General features: G+C 35.7%; 1 protein-coding gene and 3 long non-coding RNA genes across 4 annotated transcripts in view; 2 read left to right on the top strand and 2 right to left on the bottom strand.

Annotated features, from left to right (window-relative positions):
• LOC139974204 (uncharacterized) overlaps positions 1 to 22371 on the bottom strand; it is a 34429-nt gene extending 12058 nt beyond the window's left edge. The window contains exon 1 of the long non-coding RNA XR_011795421.1: positions 21820 to 22371. This is a non-coding gene — a long non-coding RNA (uncharacterized lncRNA). The remainder of the gene's footprint in view (positions 1 to 21819) is intronic.
• On the top strand, positions 4179 to 7033 carry LOC139974013 (uncharacterized). Its single transcript, XR_011795365.1, has 3 exons — positions 4179 to 4475; positions 5321 to 5437; positions 6531 to 7033. It is a non-coding gene; the product is annotated as an uncharacterized lncRNA (long non-coding RNA).
• LOC139974014 (uncharacterized) lies at positions 9179 to 12293 on the bottom strand. Its single transcript, XR_011795366.1, has 3 exons — positions 11832 to 12293; positions 11056 to 11130; positions 9179 to 9877 (listed from the first exon to the last, which is right to left on the bottom strand). It is a non-coding gene; the product is annotated as an uncharacterized lncRNA (long non-coding RNA).
• Positions 12853 to 21827, top strand: LOC139974202 (uncharacterized). The gene is made up of 9 exons (XM_071981170.1): positions 12853 to 12949; positions 13680 to 13739; positions 14856 to 14924; positions 16360 to 16416; positions 17183 to 17251; positions 17760 to 17974; positions 18585 to 18875; positions 19334 to 19601; positions 20013 to 21827. The coding sequence occupies exons 1-9, from the start codon at positions 12868 to 12870 to the stop codon at positions 20279 to 20281; spliced, it is 1380 nt and encodes a 459-aa protein (XP_071837271.1). The 5' UTR covers positions 12853 to 12867; the 3' UTR covers positions 20282 to 21827.
• Positions 22372 to 22392: the final 21 nt, after the last annotated feature.

Raw genomic sequence — 22392 nt, 5'->3', positions numbered from 1 at the left:
ACGGATAATATTCCCCATATCAATTTGTCCATACAATATCACGTACATGATTAATAACACAACCTTGCCTTTACACCGTATCAAAGGGCTAATCTTTAGTCTATAGAAATGGCTCAAAATGTTTCTAACTTTCTTCTGAAACTTCTAAACATTTCTTCTGACGAAGTTCCCTGACGCATTACACGGGAGTTGGCTTCAACGACCTTATAGCGCGCAATTCGCACTTTTTTCAATTATCTTTGAATTTGCTTTTGATATATAGACATTTATTGCATAGCATTTGATATCATGTATATTATTACTTAAGAAAACGTTGTGGTCTTTAATTGTTTTATTGGTTAAAGGTAAATGGCGAAAATATGGTGAATATCTGTAATTAGAGAGTGTTGGAACTTCCACATGTCTCAAAAATGTATCTAATTTAAATTACACTGGTCAAGGTATGGTATAATTATTAATGAAGGTTTTCATACGGTGGTACCGCTATCATGTGTTTTGTAATTGGAGCCTAGTAATAATGTAGCCTTCGGAATAAAAAAATATCAAACACAATAGGACTATTTTGAATATGCCAGTTATACATATTCACTTATTTCAAAGAAAATCAAAGATATCGGTTAAGCTTACATTGTGTGTATCTAAATAGAGTGTGAGAGAGAAACTTGTTTTGGAACAACTTAGGCTTCACTTCTCCACGGTAGGTTGAAGGTACGTTAATAGTGAAGTAGTTTATATGTTAAGCAAATAAAACACATATAAAAATATGTTATTGGAATTTCTAACAGAACTTTATTCTATGTATGTATGAACACTGCGATTACAGATTTAAATTGAACATTTGAGATGATTTTGATGTTGTAAATATTAACCTCTTTTCTCATATTTGTAACGATCGTAACGATTCCGTGATGTTGTGGTTCCTTGGTATTGAATATTTACAAAACTGTTTCACGTAAAATGTAACTGCAGAAATGAATATTGACTCTCAAATTGATGCGTCTGTGCGATAGAATAAATATATTGAAGACTCTTGCAAACTTTCCCTATTGTTTGGATATTCTTTTTGTACAATTTGGTCACTTTAATTCTTTTGTCTATAAGCAACTACCTGTGTGAAACATTGTCAAATTGTTTGTATTACAAAAGCGGTCAAACTATCACTGGAACATTTACTTTAATTTCAGCAAGGTGAAATCATTACCGGTGTCTAAAAGTATGAGTGAACGATCAGCACTTCGAACAACAAATTTAACAAAATATATCACTTACATGCAGAGTTTAAAAAAAAAGTTTCGCAACTTCATGGAAACTTAACCGCAAATTTCCTGATGAAATCTGTTTTCCAAAGATAAAATACTTTTCAGTCAAATCGACAAGATTCACGTTTTATTTAGTCAGTACTGATGGCATATATACAATTGTCTTTATATACCTGCCAATGACACAGGTGACTGTTGTAATATGCAAAATCTTATTAAATGTGGAATGATAAAACAATAGCTTATGTGACCACTATATGAAATACTGAAAGACTAGCAGAAAAAAATAAATATGGACTGAAACTGGAACAGTGAAACTAGAAGCTATTCACATAAATGGTATGAAACTCAAAATACTAGTCATATGCACTAGCAGAAAAAGCAGTCAGACTGATGATCACCAATGACAAAATGACAACACGTCCAATGATAGACACAGGCTCATAAAGATATTTTTGTCCAGAGTTAACCCTCCTCAATACATGGCAACTCTTTATAGAGACTGGCTAGAGTTACAAACAGGAACACTACTTTAAGAATGCTAACATTTGGCGACGTTATTGATGAAATTCGACTTGGATTGGGATAGCTGTAAGCTTTTATTCACTTTAAACAATTTGTCATTTACAGCAATTCTAACAGGCAAGTTCCAAACAGATGTTAAGTAAGATGTGTCTCTTTGGGATAAATGGCATTTGTTTAGATGCTATCTGACAGAAACGATAAAAACATGTTTTTTTTTTTTAATAGAGGACTGTGACCAATATATAAACTTGGTCAAAGCTTTTATCAATATTTCAAGCCCTTCCGCTTTCTTTCATAACAGAAGCTATATCATTCATTAACCTTGTTCAATTTCCTAATACATTATTTGTGATGGTTGTTTTGACAAATGTCAACATGCTACTGATTTCAATATACTAAAAGCCCCAGATTTTGCTTTTAAAGGAGGTTAAATCATAAATAGTTAAATAGTCAGCAGCAGCAGTAAGATCACATCAGATACCGATCGCCTATTAAACTGAACAGCAAAATATTTTCTGTTTAGTCGCAGTGGAAAATCGACAATTTTTACTTACGAGAGAAGAAACTGATATTGTTCACAACGATGTCGAATCAATAATAATATCAATGTTTTTACTTCAATATTTAAATGATCATGATTGAGATCTAATGGGAAATTAATTATCACAACATCAATAGGCATGTTTATAGGCGTAAGAACAGGTGCTGAGCCAATGATGCTGAAGAGTTTTGACAAAAGTTAAAATATATGAAATAATTTAGAAGCTAATTACTCATCCATTAACGAGACAATGTAACATGCACGTTCGTATCTTCAGGTTAACTAAAGATGAGAATTCGTAATGGTAGCAAAGCCTTTCAATAGTAAATTTAATATATTGACACATTAAAATGTTTCCGCCTCTTATCAACACAACAGCCGATTAACACAGAGATTAGAGTAACTACAGTGTATATGTTAAAGTAATTTACCACAGTTAAAACTGGATCGTGGTGATAAATCTGATAAATCGGTGGCATGTGCTGTTAGCATTACAGTAAGAACTGAGGATATGTGTAATCGCAACAAATGCATCAAACTGGATTTGTTGCGATCACACATATCCTTAGTTCTTACTGCAATCCTTATTGCACACGCTACTGGTTTATAGCACGATCCAGTTTTTATTGTAGTACAAATATTTAAGATTAATAATAGTTACTGTGTCTCTGTGTGTATCGGGTGAAAACAATCATCGTCGCGTCGTTATACTTGTAATTTCCAGAGCAGTGATACTCTTTTTGACAAGGCTTCACACAAAAAACAGAACAAAATGCTTACATCGAAAATTAATGTAACAATTGACTGGTTGGCAGCATGTGCCGTCGAGACACTTTAATTTACAAATCCTCCACCTGATTAATTGAAAACAAAAACCATTATTAAAAAGATGCATAAACCTAATTGTGATATATATTAGTGTCAACACATTGAATACATCTAGATCCTCTTTACGTTCTATAGTACAAATTAAAACTTTCATGGCAAGTTTTATGATACAAATTATCACTTTCATGGCAATATTTATAATACAAATTAGCATTTTCATTGCATATTTGTAGTACAAATGAGCACTTTCTTGGCATATTTTATAGTACAAAATTGGCACTTTCATGGCAAGTTTAATAGTACAAATTAGCAATTTTAAGGCAATTTTAATTTCCATCTGTCTTACATTTAAGTATATTATACAGCCAGAGTTGTTTTCACTTTGGTTAATGGCGGCTTGCTAACTATGATTTCACTTTCATAGAGCATGAGTTATAAATTGAAACCAATTGTGTATTTACTGAATGGTGCCCTTCAAATGACACTCATATTACTTAAGTAATGAATTAAAAGAATGAACGTGAATTGACCAGTAAGCTTGCCTCAAAGGTCAACAAACACAAGTTAAAGGGGCGTGGTCGTCATGAAATATCGACAGCAATTTATTTTTCAATTTTCTCATTGGTTTAAGGTTTGTTGCCAAACGCCATTGTTCATTGTGATGTAAGAGGTTTTCACATGGGAAAAAATAAATTCGTTTTCAGTATTCAATGTCTAGCTTTTAAAATTTTAAAATATATAATTTACAATATCCTAAATTATTACACTATGCGTAAAGATCGGAAGTGACTGGTAAGATGGATTCTACTTTAGGTAAGAGAGAAGTATAAATGGTATCTGACCACTAATTTCCAAGAAGTCTGCCGAACACATGTGTGCAAAACACAGGCGCTGTTGCCACAGCGGCAATATGAAGTGCATGCGCTACATAATGTACAGTCCTCATCGCACTAACCGAATCGGAACCGTTGCTGTATGTGTGTTTACAGACTTACAGTACAGGCAGCCAGTTGACAACTCGCCTTCAACATATGACAGTACCACCGCCGAGACATTCAATCGAACGTACATTTTGTGGATTTCGAAAAAACGTCTTTGAAAATTACAAACAAAGATGTCATCTGAACTAGAGTAACAATCATCATGGGATTCACAATTTTCCGGTGGAATGTTGTAATTGTAATAACACCTGTCAGAGACAGCCCAGCACTAGGACAAGGGGCCGAGCAGGAGCTGGGTGTCCGTGCAAGGGACTAGGGGCCTACTGCAATTCTTTCTGTACTTGTGGGACAAAAAGGAAAGCTTGCCAGAAGAAACCTACGGTAAGTTAATAACTGTCAACACAGCGTCTAGGTTAAGGTAGGCTAGGCCTAAATGTGTCATTAGTAAGCCTAGGCCTAGGTCTATAATGTAATGGTACAAGGCGAAGGGTAATGGTGCTCTCGGTGTGCAAACGAATCGTCAAATATAATGCATGGTTGGAAGGGAGGGTGGCAAATGCACTTACAATTTGAAGTTTAATGTACAGGGCCTTATTTCATCAGCTAAGAAATTATTTATTTATTATTACTATATTAGGCCTAGGCTAAGTCTAGTAAGTTAAGTGTATATATAGGCCTAGGCTATGCCTATAACTATAAACCAAATAAAAGTAGCCCTATAGGCTTGGGCGCTTGACATAAATAGGGTTAAACGAGAATATGACATTGCTTTGGAGAGTGGGCGATTAGGGGATGGTTGTGGGATTAGGGGATGGTTGTGACCAGCATGGCAAGCCCTGATACAAACATGGTAATAATCTAGGACTATAATTAAGCTGGTAAAGTACTTTAGATACAGCAGTGGTTATATACCGTGGGGTGCGAGTCAGGGATTAGGGGATGGTTGTGACCAGCATGGCAAGCCCTGATACAAACCTGGTAAGAATCTAGTACTAAAGGGGTATTGCTGGTATAATACTGTACGCACAGCAGTGATTCTTTACCGTGGGGTGCGAGCAGGGGAGCTATACTCTGTATGAATAACAACTGTCCTGACAGATTAAAGCCCATATATAATGATATCTAGAGCATCGTCATCTGATATCTACACTCAAACAGGCTCAAAGCAAGCCATGCTAGAAATGTAGCATTCATAAGTGTCTTTTGATTTTTTTTTCTTTATACAGGATTTGTCAGACACTGGTGATAGTGAGGTCTCACCAAATGAGCATGCAGCAGGTGAAGATGATAGTGCACCTGGGTAGCAGAATGTGGCTTCAAACAACAATGAATCTCAACTTCAGGTTGGCATAGCACACACTTTCCACTTTACTAAATATTGACATTACGTTGATGATCATAGACCACAAAAATCATACATATGCAGATTATGATGCATATAATAATGTACCGTAGTACAAGGTTATGTCACAATGGGCAACTGCCAATGTTATCAGACCAAAATTTGTCCAGATTTTATGATGCATATAATACAATGTTGTACAAGTTGATGTTACAATGTGCAACTGTGCCCACTGTTATCAAGACCAATATTTGCTTATTTTTCTATTTATAATTTATGTTGTACCGAATTCTTATAACAAAGAATATTGTCACACATACATTGGTGCAGTTGGACACCTTAGTGTCAGACACACCTTGAAATCTCCAGAGAGTGATATTCAGATTGCAGCCAATATTACAGGTTTATGAAGTTCCCTAACAGAAGCAAACTATGTGATGTCACCATGCATGATGATTGGGCTGAACCACCCCCCCCCCCCATTCATAATCCCAAAATAATTTATCCACACCAGATATTCATTCAAAATATTAATGTTTAATGAAATTCAAACTCATAATACATTTCCAGATAAAAATTTAACATTCCAAAATATGTCAGATTTCAAGGTTTTAAGTAAATAAAGATTAGAAAATGAAAGTATAGCTTCTGAGGAATGTCAGTCTTTGTGAAATCAAAGAAAACCACATTTTGTCTCTTTCAATGATAACCAAACTAGTTATCTATCAAGATGAGTATTATGTTTTGTTTCACGTGAATGGCTGCGGTCCGAATTTTTTGGTATGAAATCAAATGAAATGTTTGTGTTCAATTCTTTCTTAAAGGGATATTCCAGTGGCTGAAAATGTGACATTTTTGTGGAATGAAATAGCTCATAAATAGTGCCATGATTGCATCATTCACTCTGCTGTGTTCCACATGCATTCACAAAATACCAAAAATTCAAAATTTCACCATTCAGAGTGTTATGAGGTAGTGAGTTTGACCCCAAAAAATATTCTGCAATTTTACTAGCAGCCAATTGCCCTGCTATCCCTTAATATGTTCATGATTGTACTGAAGAAATAAACAAGCTGTTTTCAATTGTCCAACAGATGTACAAGGGTTGTCATGAGAACAGTTAGAGCAGGTTGCAGTAGAGCTCCGCAGAAACCCAGATGCTCACAGTGATCTCACTGTGCCAAACCAAACTGAGGAAGTGACTGCTTCTCGTGAAATGTCTGCAATGTGTAGAGATGCTAACTGATGTGGAAAAGAAGTGTTGCACAAACAGGGTGCAACAATGTGTAACTTACTCGGATGCATTTAGTGATATTTGCCTTAATGCACACATCTTGGGTGTAAATATGCGCATGCGAGAGGATGATCTTGCTTTGGAAGAAAACAGAACCAACAGGAACTACAGACATTATGCTTACAGAAATTTTATTTACTGGAAGTTTGGTCGCCTAGGTAGAGGAAATAGAATGGTATTGCCATCCTGTTGCATCTTAATGATAAGGGAAAGATTTCCATCTGTGGACGGACAATATGTAGGATTCAATCCTGGCAACAACCTCATCGATTAAGAGAGAAAACAATTTGAAAAGAAACCATATTGGCACAGTGATAGTGATAAGAGTGGGGTGATGGGGGAAGAGCAGGGGGGGGGGAGGGGTGAGGGGTTACTGTTACTCCAAGAAGTGCAACATTGTTGAAGGTAAACTGATTACTTCATGGTTTGTGATAGGGATTTCAATCCTATCAACAACCTTTGGTAGAGTGATGGTAATTTCTTTCGTTTGTTTATAGACAGTAGTAACCTATGTGGGATGATGGTGGGTGGGGCTGTGGGAGGAGTTTTTGTTACTCCAAGCAGTGAAACATTGTTGAATGTTAACTGATTATTTCATTGTTTTCAAGTTTATAGAGAGTGGTAACCTAAGCAGGGTGGAGGGGAAGGGGTGTTATTGTTCTTCCAAGGAGTGAAAGAAGTTTGCAAATTATGCTGAAAGGTAAAATATTTATTTCATGTTTTGAAAGGTATGAAACGACACAATCAGGGGAAAAAGTTAGAATGTACCTGTAGGTGACAAATAGCAAATGCAGATCCAAATATTACAGATGTGAGCACTCCAAATAAAGGTATAAAAGTTCAAATATAGTTGATGACAATGTATTCTCTTTTCTTTCTCTCAAAAATGAAGTATTATCACAGCCATTGTGATGTGTTATAGACAGTTAAAAACCATGAATACTATCAGACCAAGTTGCCAAGATTGTACTACTTTTAATTTTGATAAATGACCTCTTAAACAGCCAAGTTTCATCTATTACAGGGGCTGGACTACAGTAGGTAGTCTAACAAAGATACTAGAACATCATAACCCTACTAAAAGCCCCATTCACCTGCATGTTTAACCATTACAATAATATGTTCTTAGTCTAGATAGAAGTTCTGACTAAATGCTACTCACCACTGGATAAGACTGCAGTTTGCCACCTCAGATGCATGCAAAACTCAGTGGCAATACTTTAGACTTTAAGGCATCAAGTGTGTTACAAGTATAAAATGGTATTGAATGTAATCCAAGGGCTCTGTTTTTGACATGAAAATCAAAGAACATGCTTTGCTTGACTTGTAACATAGTAATATTAAAGTGGATTTAAATCAAATGAACGAGTAAAGTAGGGAGTCTTTAAATAACTAGTAAATTTAGCACACATCAAGACTTAACTTTATGTAACATCTCTTCGAGCCATTAAGAGTGCTAATCAATAAAAATTCAAGTGAAATAAAACTGCATTCCGTTTCCTTAATTAACCATTGTAGCTTAGGAATGCCCCATGTCAGCTGAACTTGCAAATCTAGACTGGTACTGTGCAAGTAAAACACTCATACTAGGCTTTGGAGCGCTGCTAATATTTGGTTTGATGATTTTTGGGTGATCTTCAGGTAGGCCTACTCTGGCCGATAAATGGCACTGATTCTCTTGTCTGAGCAGAAAGACAGTTTTCATCAATTCAGGAATGTAACCAAAAGCCTTAGGCAATTTTTGAGGTGCCCATTGTTTTGATCTTTTACTATACTTTGCCCGATACATTGGTTAGCCATCAACAGTTGAACCATATGCTCGTTCAATGTGATAGTTGTGATCAATAGCAGCCAGTAGCATTCTAGTTACATCTCCATCATAAGAATAAGCACAACGTTTATTGGCATACATTAGCATATGATTGTGAAATGATTCAAGAGAACCAGTTTGCTTGAAATTTTGTAATATGGAAAAGTGTTCAGAAATTGCTTCTTGAGTATGACAGACCTAAGGGCTTCATGTGACGGTGATCCCTTCTTTAGATATGGCTTACTATGGTCGTTTTCACATAAGTGGTGATGACTACATTCACCTGGTGTACCATCAATTGACAACAACCACTGGTGTTCGTCTACAATGTGGTGAAGAAGTGACAGCAAATTGACTTGATTTTGATATCATTACCGCCGCACTCTTTAGTGGAGTACCAGAAATGATTACGTTATAGCAGGCATACATAAGTGCAGATCAGTGTTCTCTTTGGCATTTGCTACGTTAGAGAGTTTCCAGACAAGGTTCTTTGCCCCATGCCAAACATCCACTTGATGAGAAATTCCATCATATATTGTACACTTTTTTAGCAGTGCCTTTATCAGAACATGGGCATCTGTCACTACTTCACAGATTTTTAATTATTTCATTAAAAATCCAATCCTCTCTCAAATCCAACTCTTTCCATGTTTGGACTTTCCCCCCTACTTCCCTAACATCAACTACCTCTAAATGCAACATTTTTTAAGAATCTTCATCCATGAAGCTGTAAGTACAGTATTGGGCACAATGCCCAAGGGATTCTGTTCTAGCATCTCCTGCTACACATAAACCTCTGTCTTTAAGTTTGCAGAATTCTGCCTTTTGGACCTTCTGCCAAGTAGCTGTAACAGCTGGAGTTACATACAACCTTTCAACACGTAGAAATGTTGTGTTGCTTACACACACAAAAATTGGAAACTTTAAAATACAAAGCCATTTTAGAATACTTGTTTCCTGAAATGGTTACAGCTGACGAAATTTGAATGTTACCTGAAAAGATACCACAAAATCTGTTTTGTGAGTACTATTTTCCACACACATGGCCGGCCATCTTCACACTTCCAAGAAAAAATCATTGCTGTACCAATAGCACTCCATTGATAAGATATTATTTTAGTACAGTTAGTGTGTGTGCAGTACTCCCCATGTATTAACTTCAGCAGTTCTAACAATTTGTTTATAGATACAAAACATTTCGCTTCCTCAATTATACCAAGAGTTTCCCCTGAGGGGTAGTTATCTGGAAGAGACTCTTCACTCTGTATTTCTGAGGAGTCCATCTCAAGCTCTGGGGGAACACCTCACTCCCTACAGTTTCATTAGGGAGTAATTCTCTGGGAAAAGAAAATCCAAAAATTCAGTCAACAGGTATATTAGTAATAGATTATTGACGCCTATTTGCATCAGTACTGTAATGTAAGTGCAGAGGCACAACAGTTCAGTCATGGTATCTGTATTTTTTTTTGTGGGGTGGGGGGGGGGCAGTGTGGTATACTTGACATGCAAGGGGCATAAAATAGGGAGATATTGTGGGGGCCAGGGGTAACCTCTGTTTTCACATGTATCATGTTCTCTTGTAGCAAGTTTGAAGCACAACAACCAAGGTCAGCTTCAGAAAGAAGAATAACTCTTAAACTCAGCATTCTTCTCTTGCAAAATATTTATATTCCTAACAACCCCCCCCCCCTCTTATGGCCTTTCTCCCCATGTTGACATGCCAAAATTTAGAGCTACTTTTGAAAACCTGACAAAGAAATTCACGAACCAGTGAATTATTTAACATGGCAAAGATTCCTCCTCAAAATTCACTTGAGCATTAATACTTTGTTACTTGATAGCACAAACTTCCCCAAATTGGCAAGTACTGGCACTAGGAATCATCCTTGAGTACACCTAATTAATTGACAATCACCACATGGTTGTAGACACAAGTGCTATAATGGCCAACAATACAGTACTTGCCTGTGTGAAGACAAATTTGGCTTGACCACTGAAATAGTACAGTGTGTTTCATCATGAATTTGTGCAAAGGGGCGTTCAGTATGGCTAGCATTACCTACACCTGTAGATATTCAATCTCCCGTGTTGTTTTTGCCTAAAACAGGGTACTCTTGGTGGAATTTGCTATAGGCAGGGAAGATTGTAATGAATATTTTGTATAGTTCTGGTAAAGCATGGAATATAGGAATTTTCAATGGCCAAAATTGTTGACCTAATAAACCACATTTAGCAGAGTATTTAAGCAGGATGTATACCCCAACTTCACTATGGAATAGGTCATACATGAAACCGTAGGCCTTAGCTTAGCTTACTCTAACTGATTTTCTTCTTCTTTTCTTGAAACTTTAAATGAGAATGAAAATAGTTCCTCACTTGACGGTAGCCTATGGCTGGCTCCACACTGTACAGCACTGTTAACTTGCAAGTTATATTCCATTTAAATTACACTGATAACTGTATCCATAGAAACTTCCATAGAGTAACTATGTGATAGTCTTTACTATATACTCACCCTTCATCAATACACAATAGTTCTTCTTCACCATGGGATAGGGCTGCAATACCTTCTTCATCACTGTGAAACGACCTTCAACAAAGTGTAACAAAAACAAGCAGTTGCAAGGGCTGTCAAAGCACAAATTTCACTCACACCACTTAGGCTACTTAACAGAACAACATGTTTTTATGTATAAGTCTTCATCAACTTTGGTCTGATGTGACTCCAGCAATTGAATACAACCAGCTAGGCAATTTATCATGCAAACTTGTAGTTAACTGGTGATCCACATACAACTCCTACTAATTAGAATATATCTTCAACGTGAATATATCTTGTGTGGGAGGGGGAAACCTCAAGTTCGATCTAAACATATTTTACACCTGTTCTCATGATGAGAGGGTAAACTGTCCTCAGATACAATCTTACAAGTTTCAAACTGAGAAAATAAAGCCCTGGCACTACTTCAGTTCATCATAGAGGTAAATCAATGCTGATATTGCCCATAACTAAAAATAAGTCCAAAGAGGTCCCTTGACAGAATAAAACCTACACAAAGAAGTTAGGCCTCGAGGCTTTAGCAACGAAAATTAGGCCTGAGCCTATTCCTAATCAATTATTTGAAAGGTTCTTGGAATACTGTATGTACTTGCTTCACCTTGATCGAGAGAAAGCAATTGACTTTCAGTTATAGGCCTACATCAATGTATGACTTGTTCACCTATGGTTGGAGGACCTAGGCATATCAAACATTTTTAAAAGTTTATGCATGCTGAAAGTTACGCACTTACCAGCAAAAACGACATGCAGTGAGATGACATTCAAGGAGGTGTCCACAATGTGTTGAGGAAACCGTTAGGTCTTTGTCACCTATCCCTCGACTTTCTTTAAATTCACCTCGTTTCGTCTCGAAGCCTTTTTTTTCCGTCGAACCCACTCATCAAAGCGTCGGAAAGAAGAACCGATGTTGACCTCCGTTCTTTTAATTTCCGCTTTAAATATCTAATTCACGGTAGCCTATTGTCAATAAAACAGTCACTCCCTTCATTGTGTACTGGGCTTTCCCTATATGAAACTGTACATGTAGCAGACTGCATACAGGAGAAAGTTGCCGATGTTCGTCGCGGTGATCATTCGTAAAAGTACTGAGTGACGTCACCTTCGTGACGTCAGAGAAATGTACTGTACCAAACTCTGACGTCCAGAAGAAATATTCTAAAAGCCACTACGTCACGACCACGCCTCTTTAATATTTAGCCAACCATGAATTGAATAGCGGAATATTTGATTATGTAGATCAAACTTAAAATAATCAATAGCTACACATCTAATCGACAAAAGTAAGATTAGAATGAACCAATATCTAAAATAATTTCCATATTATAAATATTACTTTACAATATCAACTTAAAACTTGCCCTGGATATCTGATTGTTTATTAAGAATTAGTACAGGTTTTTTATCTTCTTGTTATATCGCGTTTTAAGCTACCTGATGATGTATGTGGTGTAAGCCTTGTTCGCCGCAAACTCATTAAATCTTGTTTTCGTAACACAATTTCTTCATTAAACCAGATCACATTCGATCAATGTTCATGAATGAAAAAAACAAGAAACTAATGTTGAAGTACGTATGGGCCTAAACTGACATATAACCGAATTTGTTTACTAGTGTTCTAGTTTGATAGAGGTACGGATAACCTTTGTAGCAGTGCACTAGATTATTTACTGCCATAATGAAAATTGCAAACACGCAAACCTCTTTCTGTATTACTTATAGCATAGCGACTTTCCTTCTATAAGAAAGCATTGCCAGAAATTCACGGACATGGCAAAGTTTCCCAATCGGAATCTTGCAATAACTGCTGTCTTACTTTATGCTAATATCATCCACATTTCGCTGGCTATGGGTAGGTTTTATTATTTTTCTTTTCTTTTATATATTTGGTTTATAATGTAAAATGCGTATCAACTAAGAAGTTCCATTAACTTAAAGCTAACTTGTCTGCTCATATTACTTGTACTTATTTACTATGATTTATAAGTTTTTCTTTCTCAAACAACTTTCTGATGAAAGTTGTAAGACATAAGTACACTTGCAGATAAATACACTCAATTGAATATTGCGTTGCTTGTTATCTGGAATTACATCTCGCCCAATATGTTGCTGCCAGCGAGCAAGGGCTACTGGCCTAACCACAGTGATGATGACAGCTAATATATCTGATATAAAATTATTCTAGACCAACCTTACGATGTACTGTTGTGATTGAAATGTAACGAGCTTCTCTGACCACTGATTCACACAGAGATTAAAGTAATTACGTTAAATTTTCAAGTTTTTTTACCAGTTTTTTTTACCAAAAATGCATCAAACTGGATTTTTCGGGAATAAACATATCCTTAGTACTTACTGTAATCCTAATAGCACATGCTACCGATTTATAGCAGGATCCGGTTTTTACTGTGGTACAAAATTTGAAGATTTATAGTAGATACTGTGTTCTCTGTGTGTATGGGTGTCTCTGAGGTATTAGGCAGTTTTGGGGATGAGAGGTGATAAAGATTAGTGTATAGATAGTCTTTGTTTTCATTTTTTTTATTCTCTTATTTCGTGCCTTTGTTCTTTAAAACAAACAGGCATATGCGAGTTCGAGAACTACATGAAAGGTCTCTCCCATCGGAATCCCCAATTAAGTGGTAACTTTATTTTATTTTTTACACATTCTTAGCTGCTATTTATTCAATTTGGTTTAGCTGGGTTTTTGGTATGAGACTTATCTGTTATCCGTTATTTTTCTTGATAAATACGTTATGAAGCAAAAACAACAAAATTGTCAAATGTAACTTGTGTATAAGAAATCATTGTGATAGACAACTCAGACAACAATCTAACGAAAATCCTCTTCCGTGTGAGAGATACTGTTGTTCAAAAGTTACAATAGGATATTGTCAATTTTTTTCATTTGTGATGTCATTGCTCTTCTAATTTTCAAGGTGTCAATGTAAAGTGTGACATTACATCTTGACAATGAAACCAATTACCTCGTGAACTCTTATTAATAACTTCAATGTTTTAAATTCTATAATTTTTTCATAACCTATCCATATTACATGGATAAAAATGTTAATAAACTACCAGTAAAGAAAGGATATAGTTTGACAGTTAAAACCATAGGTAGATGATACATATCTATAGACTTGTCCCAGTCGTGTTTGTAAAAGTAACATTTAAACTCTGATAGCTCCCAAGCGAGATGCGAGCTAGTTGGAAATGTTGTTTCTCATTAATATTTCTGTCAGTATAAATGATGATTGTTGTATTTTCTTCTCTTTGTGTTATGAAAAATATGTAAACAAGAATAATACAATTATATAAATGTTTTAATCTCAGTAAAAACACAAACTCTCAACTATTTGAATAATAACAGCGGCTATCTGTACCCGTTCCACATCAGTGAACCCGTTTTCCCAAAAAAAAATGTCAACTTGACTTTTCACTTCCCTTCAAAGTGATGTATTTCTAAGTCCTTGTTAATCTATTTGAGTAATTTGTATACATGATTTGTATACTAAATGAAAACGGAAGTCCTTGCAATTCTATTTGAGTAAATTTTATGTAAATGAAATTGGAGTCTTTGTTTATCTTCTATCACTATTTCGTGTCTAAACGCGATTGCATAATACAACATGTATTACGAAGATGATTTTTGAGTCAAATTTCTATAACTCGTACCTTATATAAATGGTTATATATGTTTTTGTTTGAAAATTAACATTATAGTTTATTCTTCAATCAAATATGTTTGTTTTTAGAAGACGGTCAAAACAACGGTATGTTTGATGATACTTCTCCAGAGGTTTCTTCTATGATGTCAAACACAGGTAGGTTCCTCTTAAATTAAATTAAGTAAGAGTATTTTAAACTCAACTGAAGTCTATTATAAAGATTTGTTCGTTTATACTTTACAAAAGGAAAGTTTGTAATATCTTTTTTGTGTGAGTAAAAACTTAAGTATACATATCTTCCGAATGTTCTAGACAGGTATCTGCTACGTAACGAGCAAAAAATCAACTATCTGTTAAATTTATTCTCCTTCTAATATATTGTACTGGAATTTGCAGGTACAGTAATTTCTAATAAAAAATGGTGCTAAGCTATAATTAATCTAAGAGAAATGAGAAATGAAAATCAATTCAGTCACATATTAATTACATAAAGCCAAAAAAATGTGTTTAAATTGATAGTATCATCTGACGCTTTGGTCACTTACATTGGAACATTGACGTAATTTATTAACAGATGTTAGTTGTGATAAACGTGAAATGCAGTTGCAGTAGTGCTGAGACAGTTTCTCAATAAATTATATAAAAAAAAGAAATTTGTAGTTTCATCACAGAGCAATAACAAATTAACATTTTGATTGATTTTGACGATGTTTATGATGACGACCGTGCTTATGATGACGACCGTGTTTAAACTTGTCTACATCGTACAAGTATTGATTGATTTGATTATTGCAGGAGTGTATGACATGCAATAGATTTGGTTACATTTACGTGTCAGAGTTTCAGGGCGGTGCTGACAGTGACAAGTCAGCTATGAAACGTATATAACACTATGCATTATTCTTAATGTCGATCAGAATACTATTATTCTGAATTTAAAACAAGACGGCAGAAGCCAAATATTGACATTTTCTTAATTCACAACAAAATGGAATGCCATGAAAGCAGAAAACTCTCATTTGAATACATTACAAAACAAAATGAAAAATTTATTTTAAGATGAACAAAAAGTCAAACATTTAATGTGACCGATTTGCAACATATATTTCACAAACCAAAATGCCGCTTTGCAAACAAAACAATCTCATTATTTGTTGTCTACAAGAGATAATACAACGTGTCAATAGTGTGTATGAGAGGCAATTTTAAAGTGTTGTTCCGTTTAGGTATCCGTATATTAGTCACTCTAATTTAATGGATTTTGTAGCAAAATCACATAGCTCAGATACACAACAATTTTCCTTAGTATTTTGGTGAGCTTAATAGAAGAATCACAATAAATGTATTCAATTTTGGACACCTAGATTTAGTCCTACAACATTTATGGACAAATATAAGCTAGCCAAGCCCATACGAATGGACCTATAAATGATTCGAAGAGAATATTAAAAGTTACTTACCAGCATAGTCGCGGGACGAGCTATTCTGCATAATGTTCATATAAGACATTGTATTAGATATAGATCGGCGCAAATGAACTTTTTCTTTCGGTACTGAAATTTACTATAGATAATTTTACACTCGATTACAGATTCGACATCACCAAAGTCGACTTTACAGTCCTCAACGAAATTAATAACCACAACAGGTTGGTATTTAGTTTTATAATACGCTGTGCATATCACTTATATCAAAAGCTGTGCTCTGTTATCAGAGCTATGTATTTCGGGGATTTGTTGTTGTTCTGTTCCTGACTATCGTTGCAGAATTTGTGTTAATTTTGTAACATGCTGATACTACTTGATAGTGCATCCGTTAGAAATGCTATATTTATCAGCTTGGTAGAGTTTCTATTCAAAGAATGAAAGGAAAAAGTTCAAATTCATTCTGAAATATCCGATTTACTGTTAGCATGTAGCTAGACGACAGACATTACATTTAGAATCAGTCTTTATTCACGATTTACTGGCTTTACAAAGAATTTTCCTTTTTGTTCAACTATTCGAAGACCATTTTCTTAGTACCATGATTATAGTTAGATTGACCTATGTATTGGTATATAGGGCTTTAGCTTTGGTATCATGTTTCTTAAAAAAAAGGTCATTTAATATACCAAACTGTTTTTATTAGTTTTATAATATCGGCATTGTCTCTTCTCGCCATTGTATTAAACTTTTATTTTACCAAACTCTTGTTTTATGTAAATTCTTTAACCGACTGTGGAAAATTCTAGTCAGAGGGGTTTAATCGGAAGATATGTATACGTCCGTTTCCGCATCAGGACTCTCAAGTTACATACTAACAATATAAAATCATACCTTACCATTTACTCTTAAAGCCTTTTAATATTTTCTTGGTAAATAAATTCACCGTTTATTTTAACATAATGCTAGTTTTATATTCTTGACTGTAAGGACGAATGTCGACTGACAACTTCCTGCAATCCACGAGTTCACCGGTAACCACAGCAATAACTACAGAAGGTATGGCCAAAGCTGCACACATCTTACATTTTCTACAAGGATAAAAATTAATCAACTTTGCATAACATACGTTTACAGAGCTATAAAAAAAATGTCTTGTACAATAGAGCACATACAATAGAAAAGTAAGTTTAATTGATAAGCATAAATGGACTGAATTTTGGTGAATATTACCTTAAATTCAGAACTGCAGAAATTAACTCTATTGTCGTTAGTATATGGCACCACTTTTTTTTAGTAATAAGAAGTATCGTCGTGATAAATCTTGAGTTGGATATAGTGTGCGGTTGACGGAAGGGCCAAATTCTGTGTTTTAATTTAAGCTCATTTCTTATCCTCCTGTATAAACTCAGGAGGTGAGACTTAAATCCATTTTCACCGTTACTACTAGTATACGTGTACAACATCACACTACCACAATATGTGAATGATCGAAGCAGTTGACACCAAAGGGGAACTTGCCTTAACATCCTGATGATATATGACATATTCCATATTCCATTTTCAGTGGCGACCACTACGCCACCATGCCCTTTGAATCAAGTCTTTGATGACTGTGTATGCCAGATTACATGTGAAGACCCTCATGGGTGGTTTGGCTGCCATATAAACTGTACTGGAGGAAGAACATGCGTTTGTCCAGCCGGCTTTTTACTACTCGGACAGAATTGCATACCGGAGAGTGCTTGTGGGTGTTATCACGAAACGGGAGGAGTCATACCGGTATTCTTAAACTGTTATTAGTATATTTTTCATATGCGTTCCTTAACAATCGTATCCGCCAAAACCAGTCTTCTCTGTCCCAACAAAGTATCAGTTGTAGGGTTTTACAAAACACAGATAAAAGGAAAGTTTCTTCAGTTGCCAATGTCAAATTAATAACATAAAAAGTAGGTTTAATCAAGCGATATTATTAATGGCTGTTTATGAGCATGGTGAGACCCTTCTTATTCAATAATCAATCCAAATTTGACGAAAGTGTGTACAAGGGAGACTATGCGATGATGGGATCATTTTAGCGTACTGTTTTGTGGAACACACCTCCAATTAAAGAACTATTAACAAGCATATTGCTCCCCAGAGCCAATCAAAAGTGAAGCGAAGACATTTTCAAGTAGTACTCCGTCCACGCCTGGCCTGACTTAATCGAACACCTGTGCCCTCAAATATGAATGGAAGGACTAAATAAAGGTCATATGAAAACAATTCCTTAAAGTTGTAATTTTTTCTCCATGAGAACAGACTAGAACACTATTCCAGAGATGTAATATACGTAATATCATCAGAGTGGCAACACTATAATCATATTTATTCACTTTTTCTCTGTATTAAGAATGGCGGATCGTACGTGACCATGGACTGCACGGAAACATGCTCATGTGAGAATGACGTTCTTGTGTGCATAAACTATACATGCAGTGAACATGCGACGTGCCAGAACCACGATGGCAATATGTCGTGCGATTGCAACGTGAACTATATGGGAAATGGGACAGTATGTAAACGTGTACAGGATTGCCAAGATCTTTACGACAATGGCGTAATCAGTGAAGGTTTTCACTTCATATATCCGCTTACATGGCCAGGGGAACCTTTTGAAGCTTATTGCAAAGACGGATGGACTGTAAGAAGTCTTTCTTTTGAGTTTATGTCCATGATAGTTGTCGTTTTATGTACGAGAAATAACATGTACCATAATACACATTGTACTTCTTTACCCCGCCACTGAAATTTACTACGCAGGACTACGTAACCTACCTACTTCAACGTTAAAGAACAGAGTGTTGAAGAACAAGTATTATTTTGTGATTTTGTGCTAAACATAATATAAACGAAGTGAAACTATATATTTCCAAGGAGCAGAAAAAACGTTGATAATATGGCTGGGCTGCAAATATCCACCTATAAATGTGAGGGGATAGTGTCTTTTTCTGTTAATATATAGACCATTCATATATTCCATAAAAACATAACAGAAGTACTTTTCTTGACTAATCTGGCTTCAAGTGGACCGTGAATATTTCCTTAATGAGCCTCAACTAACTGTTATAAACCTACTTTTGTTTTGCTGTTATTGTTTAGTTTTTTCAGCTCCGCGTCGATAACAAGGGTTTTTACGATAACTGGGATCGTTACAGATCTGGCTTATTTAGACGAGGAACTATTTCACATTGGCTTGGAAACGACCGATTAGCCAACTTAACTGCTCAACGGAACTACACAATGAGAATGGAATTTAAAAAACGGAGTAATAACATTACCCACTATCTTCAGTATGATCACTTTCGAATTGGTTCAGAAGTCAACAACTATGCACTAGAAGAGCTCGGCAGTTATACAGGCAGCTTGGGTGAGTAAAACATTTTTATCGTAGCCTATAATGCAATGCACAGTTTATGCCATGAACGATATTTGTAAACCTACATGATAGAGCGTGGAACCTGGTTTATTTTGGTAACTGATCGACTGGCACCTTCGATTTTTAAAGAGCATTAGCATCATTCATAAAAAAAACCGTCAATTTTCTCAAAATTTCTCAAAATCTTCATCGTCATCATTGTCGCCATCGCTATCTTCGTTTGTCGTCTTCGTCTTCGTCTTCAGTTTTCATTTCCATCTTTCATTGTCATCCCCATCGTCACAGTAGACGATGATGAGAGTTATTTTAGTTTCGATTTTTCTTGAGAAAAAAAGTAAATTTAGAAGAAAGATGTTTTTTTTTTTTCCCCGCTGGTTACGTTTTCCTTCTCATTGTACACAGAATATGACTACATGGGATATCATCGTGGTAGTGAATTTTCAACACATGACTCTGACAACGATAACGATACATCACGAGATTGCGTGAGTGATCATCATCTCGGTGGCTGGTGGTACAATGGGTATAATGATGAATTGACATGTACTACAGCGAATTTCAATGGAAATTATGGCTATGGCTGGGATCATGGAGTGTGCATTTACGACAGGGAACGAATGATTTCTGACTGCGATATTGCTACAACTGAAATGAAAATCAAACCCCTCTGAATTATACGTCCATTAATACGTGTGATTTGTTGATTGAGGCAATTTTTCGTTGCAAAAGGTGACAAATAGGTCACGAAACATTAAAACCAACCAGCATTAAAAGTCCCTGCCCGAATCTATGAATCAGTTATTAAGCAAAATACTTTTTCAGGACTTTGCAAGTCAAATCAAATGTAGAAATAAATGTGACAAAAACATGATATTATATGTCTGCTCTCAACAATACACATCGTGCTTAATACTTCTTTATTATTATAATCATCGTCTTGGTCTTCATGTTTGTATAAGTGTAATGGCAAGAGTTAACAAACACAAATAAACTCAAGAGCAATAACTTATGCTTCCATTATTTTATTCAAGGGTCTCACAAGTATCGCTGGGTATTGGAGCCAGCGACTCAAAATATTTTAGATATAATTTGCAGAAAACAAAAGAGAACGGTGGACCACACTTAGGGCCTTCATAGCTAGAAGTGCATCTGTAATGAAACATAACCAGAAAAGCATTAAAAATATGTGTAAATTGGTCAAACGTAACAAAAAGGTTAACCAGTTGTACCTATACAGCTTCTAACAGTTGCCTAAATATTCCACAACATAGCATCGATGACTGAGAATAAGAATTACTATCAACGCAGACCATCTACTTAATTTGAATACATTAACAGAGGACATAGTCTTTACGACTGTAATAGACAAGTCTGCCTACTCATATCCTGTGTAGATTTCATTCATTAAAACAACGGGACTTCAACAAGTCAACCCCACGGTAGGAATAACAACGACACAACTATGTGGTACCGGCTTAACCTAGTGTAACTCACATGGGTGAACATTGTAGTAAAACTGTTGTAAGATAAGTATTATACTCAAGTAAACTGGGTTTCCTAAATGCATACATCCAGAACATGTCGTTTGTTCATTAAACAAGACATAACTAGATACCAATATAAATACAGACATATGTACTTTAACGGTTAGTGGACGTGGCCACCTTTAAAATACAGATATATGTGCAATCGTAAATACTAACGGTACATGGGCGCGGCCATTTTAACTACCGCCATCTTACTGAGGGCGCAATTCCAAATCTGAATACTTTCCCAACTGGTCAATCTAAAGTATCCCCACACGTGTACTCACATGAGAATCATGCAGGTTCTCATGTTTATCTTACATCTTAGTTACGGACACAATATATATTTATATCCACTCTTAATTATTACAACAGAAATGAGCAAGACAAATAACAGACTTCAAGCCGCTTAATTTGATGTAAAAGTCACGGTCCTATACCTACTTAATCGATGTTAAGGCTATGATTCCTGCATACACTTAACGTTAACGGTATTCGACCAGTAGCCTATACACAGCGTACACATTGTTAAATAGACCAGCCTACGCTAAACGAGTGAAACTTGACAGAGCACCCGAGTGAGCATTGAAACTATAATCGAACTGTGGGCTTGTTTTTAATACGTAAAACACACAAATTACTTGGAAAACATTACATATTGTCTTCAATATACGAATAATTACCTTTGAAGCTCAACTCGCCCAGCAACTTTGATATTCTCGAAGAGAAAGTGTATGAACGTAGTTTACTAACAGCAGTCGAAATAGCGTGTGTGGAGGGTCGTAAACAACATACAGACCAGTGCTAAGATTATAGACGCTTAAACAATAGGGATAGTTGTTCTGGTTACACCAACATGCTAAGAAGCAGTTTCAGGTCAAAGGTTATCACTATGCGCGAGGAATTTGATGGAGTTATATGAGGGCGCTCGATAATCCCTCACATAAGTTATCTTTGACACTAAATATCCATTATGTATACACTACTCAACGTCGAGTCAGCTAGTCTATGGGCAAGAATAAATACGAACAGAACAGTTTCACCAGAGGGATTTACTAAGGATGTCATACATGGTATTAATATCACCTAACGGTTTATGCAGTTTATGGATATAAGAGTACATGCTGAGCGTGAATATATAATCACGCCATACGTCATCAATAAATAATAAAGTTCTTCAGTATGGTATAGTGTAGTATCATCATGCCAGAGATTTATTCGAACATACTATCACCTTCAAGTGCTCTCTATTCTCT

This window comes from Apostichopus japonicus, chromosome 9 (assembly GCF_037975245.1).
Source record: "Apostichopus japonicus isolate 1M-3 chromosome 9, ASM3797524v1, whole genome shotgun sequence".
NCBI classification, from domain to species: domain Eukaryota; kingdom Metazoa; phylum Echinodermata; class Holothuroidea; order Aspidochirotida; family Stichopodidae; genus Apostichopus; species Apostichopus japonicus.
This window is presented reverse-complemented; position numbering and strand designations above follow the sequence as displayed.